The 3,316-nt window shown below is 38.3% G+C and overlaps 1 protein-coding gene across 1 annotated transcript in view; it reads right to left on the reverse strand.

Annotated features, from left to right (window-relative positions):
• Positions 1-1,230, reverse strand: part of LOC116101344 (olfactory receptor 10A3-like) — a 3,160-nt gene extending 1,930 nt beyond the window's left edge. Inside the window, exon 1 of the mRNA XM_031384928.1 lies at positions 1,203-1,230. Within this exon, the coding sequence (XP_031240788.1) occupies positions 1,203-1,230 (28 nt within the window). The remainder of the gene's footprint in view (positions 1-1,202) is intronic.
• Positions 1,231-3,316: the final 2,086 nt, after the last annotated feature.

Below are 3,316 nucleotides of genomic sequence, written 5' to 3' on the forward strand. Positions count from 1 at the left end.
GAACTAGCCACCTTTATTAGAATTTATGCCAACATGACTCTTTGAAGGGTAAACATCAATGCCCATCCATGTGACCATGGGTGCTTAAGAAAAAGCCCATATGAGGGCCATCACAAGGCTGTGATTTGAGACTTTCCACTCTTCCCTCTCTGTTCTCTTACTTCACTTTCTCCACTCCATTCCTATTCTGAAAGTTTATGAAATCATTAATTACTCAACAAATTATCATCAGAAACCCACTATTTTCTAGGCTCTGTACTATCTCAAACATAGTCTAGTCCAAGACAGGCATGACTCCTTAACAGGTGCTACGCCAACACACTTCAGAACTCTAAATATGACTGTCCATTGATTCTTTTCTTATTACAAAATGTATTTCTGTATACAAAAATATAACCCATTATAAAAACATAACTATGGAAAGTAAAGTTTTAGTTTCCTCCTTGGATATAGGCACAATGCCTACAAGAGTCCTTGGTCCATACGTCATATTGACACAGTCTTCCTAGCACAATAGAAGCACTGTGGCTCACAACAACCTACAGTTCATTTCAAAACAGATAGTAGATGTTTAGAATATCCCAGCACAAAGAAGCGAACATCTCAAATAATAGAAATGCTAATTTTTTTAATCTGGCCATTGTGTACTCTAAAAATAAATTGAAATGTACTACTATAGTTCATAAGTATATGCAAACAGTGTGTGAATATACATAGAGAAATAATATATATGTGCATATATATATGTTTAAAACTTAAAAATAAAAAGCATACTATCATAAAGAACAATTGAGCAATTGTTCTCTCAATAATTTACAGATGCTAATGTCTTAGAAAACTCAGAGAAACAGTGCCATGGTGGATATTTCATTCACTAGCCTTTGACCTCCAGTGGAAAACAGTAAGCACTGACCTCAATGCCCAAGTCTTCCACTCAGAAGTTGTAGGCTATGGTAAGTGAAGCAAACTATTGATCCCTAAAATTGTGTTTGTTCTTCTCTCTGAATAAAAACAAATAAAATTATCAAACACAAACCTAAAGAGGCAAATGATTTGGTTTGTCTTATGATCCCTGAGCACTGAGGTGTTCCTTGCAGAAGGTCTTCAGCAGAAGACTCCTCGCAGAAGGTCAGTGAGGAGAAATTTAAAGAAAAAAATCTGAGGACAAGTACATAACTCAAACAGAGCCTACAATTTCTTACCTAGTCCTTCTGCCTCAGTAAAGTCCATGCTCTAAAGCCACCTATTCATAAATATGATTTAAGGCACTGATTTTGGAAAATTACAGACACTCATGTGCTTCAGCAGTCTCTCTGAACAGAACTTGAAATCACTGTGTGTGCATATTTCTCTATTTTGTGAGAACTAAACAGCCTTCAACTTGGACTCTTGGTAACAGAGCTCCAGGGAAAAAGCTTGAGAGTATCACTCCTCCATGTTTCCACTGGGGCTTAACCTATCTTACACAAGAGACCTCCCTATAAGATCTCCCTATAGAAATTAAAACAGAAGAAGAATGAACGTTAAAAACAGGGAAGAAGGGAGATATGGGATAAGAATGTAATGTCAAAGATTTTATTAGGCAGTCTGTGCAATGACAGGAAATAAGTGTAAAGCAAACAGGTCTGCCAAAACTGTGCAGTAGAAAGCCTGGATGTCCCTGACCCAGGAATTTCTATAATTTCCAAGATGAAAATGGAGATTCCATAAATGGTGGTGGGGGGGGCAAATAGTCTCACAGATGATCACTTCTTTAGTCAGAAGTCAAGACTGGATGGCTTGACTTTGAGAATGTCATTGAGCAATGCTTTTTTAAATTCTCTACAAAGTAAGCATCATGCTTCATATCACCTGCATCCAACAGTAATTGTACCACATAATCTCAAGTAAGAGATTTTCATTCTCAGAACTCAATCCAAGCATCCCTCCTAAATCACTCACTTTAATGGAATGACATACCCAGATATGCAGCTGAAGTATGTCTCGGAGATGGGATGTAGTGCCATGTATGACTTTTCATTTCCTTCCCCCACGTAGCTCACTAGGGCTTGTCTCACACCTGTATAATCTGTGTCTGCATGTCATTGGTAATATTTGCTAAATATAAACAATTTGTGAGAAGTCATCAAACTTTAGAATAATGTGTACCCTTTCTATGTATATATTATGTTTCAATGAAAAGATGCATATGGTGGATGCATGCACTTGTGGATAAAAGAAAAATGGCAACAATATCAAGGCCAACATAGCATTAATTTAACAGTAGTTTTGTAATATGCAATTTGTAATAGTCTAAGTGATTTCTTGCTGTTAGAACATGGACATGCTCATGTAGATCATACCCACAGCTTGCCTGAGATCTAGTCTCCCTGCAATCCTATCTGGGACAGAAAGTTAAGGAGCACTCTGTAATGTGAGTTGGCATCTCTTGGTGCATGGTACCTGCCACCTCAAAGCTTTTTGTCATATAAGCTAGATTAAACTAAACCTCATGATGTGAAACTTCTCACCATCCCTTAAACATTACGTGAGGCAGATTTTTCTGATGTTCTAAAACTCTCTAGACTAGGGTACAGGGGGAAGGGTGCATTGCCTTGGCAAGTGTTTTGAAGGTTTCTCTTTAAAGAGACTCATCTGTCCCTTTCCTATTTTTATCTATCTATCTATCTATCTATCTATCTATCTATCTATCTATCATCATTTATCTATAATCTATCATCTCCCTATATTCTGTCTATCATCTAACTATCTATATCTTTCATTTTACTCTTAATAAGGCTCCTCTTAAGATTTTAAAGGTTGTGCTCCTCTTGCCACTTAAGGCACCCACATGTTTGTGTCTACAATGTACTGCTTCAACCCAATGCTCATCTCCCCCAACCACACTTGCAATCATGGCCTTGAGATGGTCATTCCAACAAAGCTCCTTTCCAGAGTAGCTGCTCTGGTGCCACTTAATACTTAGCAGTTGCCAGAGTTGTTAGAATCAGAACCTTGTCAGACCTAACAAACCAGGCTCACTCATGCACCCTCAGTAGACCCCTTAAATAGTAGAAAGTAGAGAACAGAGCTACATGGGGAAGAGGAGCAAAGAAGTCAAATGAATCCCCAAGTCCATCCTTGGGATCTTCACCAGAAGTTTAGCATCAAATACAGAGCAATAACTACGTTCTGGCCAAGACGTGGACCTATCTATCATTATTATCTAAGCTGTAGTCTATCCTATGACATAAATTGAAAAATGCAAGATGCCAGGCGTTGGTGGCGCACGCCTTTAATCCTAGCACTTGGGAGGCAGAGACAGGCGGATTTCTGA

Source organism: Mastomys coucha, unplaced genomic scaffold (genome assembly GCF_008632895.1).
Source record: "Mastomys coucha isolate ucsf_1 unplaced genomic scaffold, UCSF_Mcou_1 pScaffold21, whole genome shotgun sequence".
In the NCBI taxonomy this organism is placed as follows: domain Eukaryota; kingdom Metazoa; phylum Chordata; class Mammalia; order Rodentia; family Muridae; genus Mastomys; species Mastomys coucha.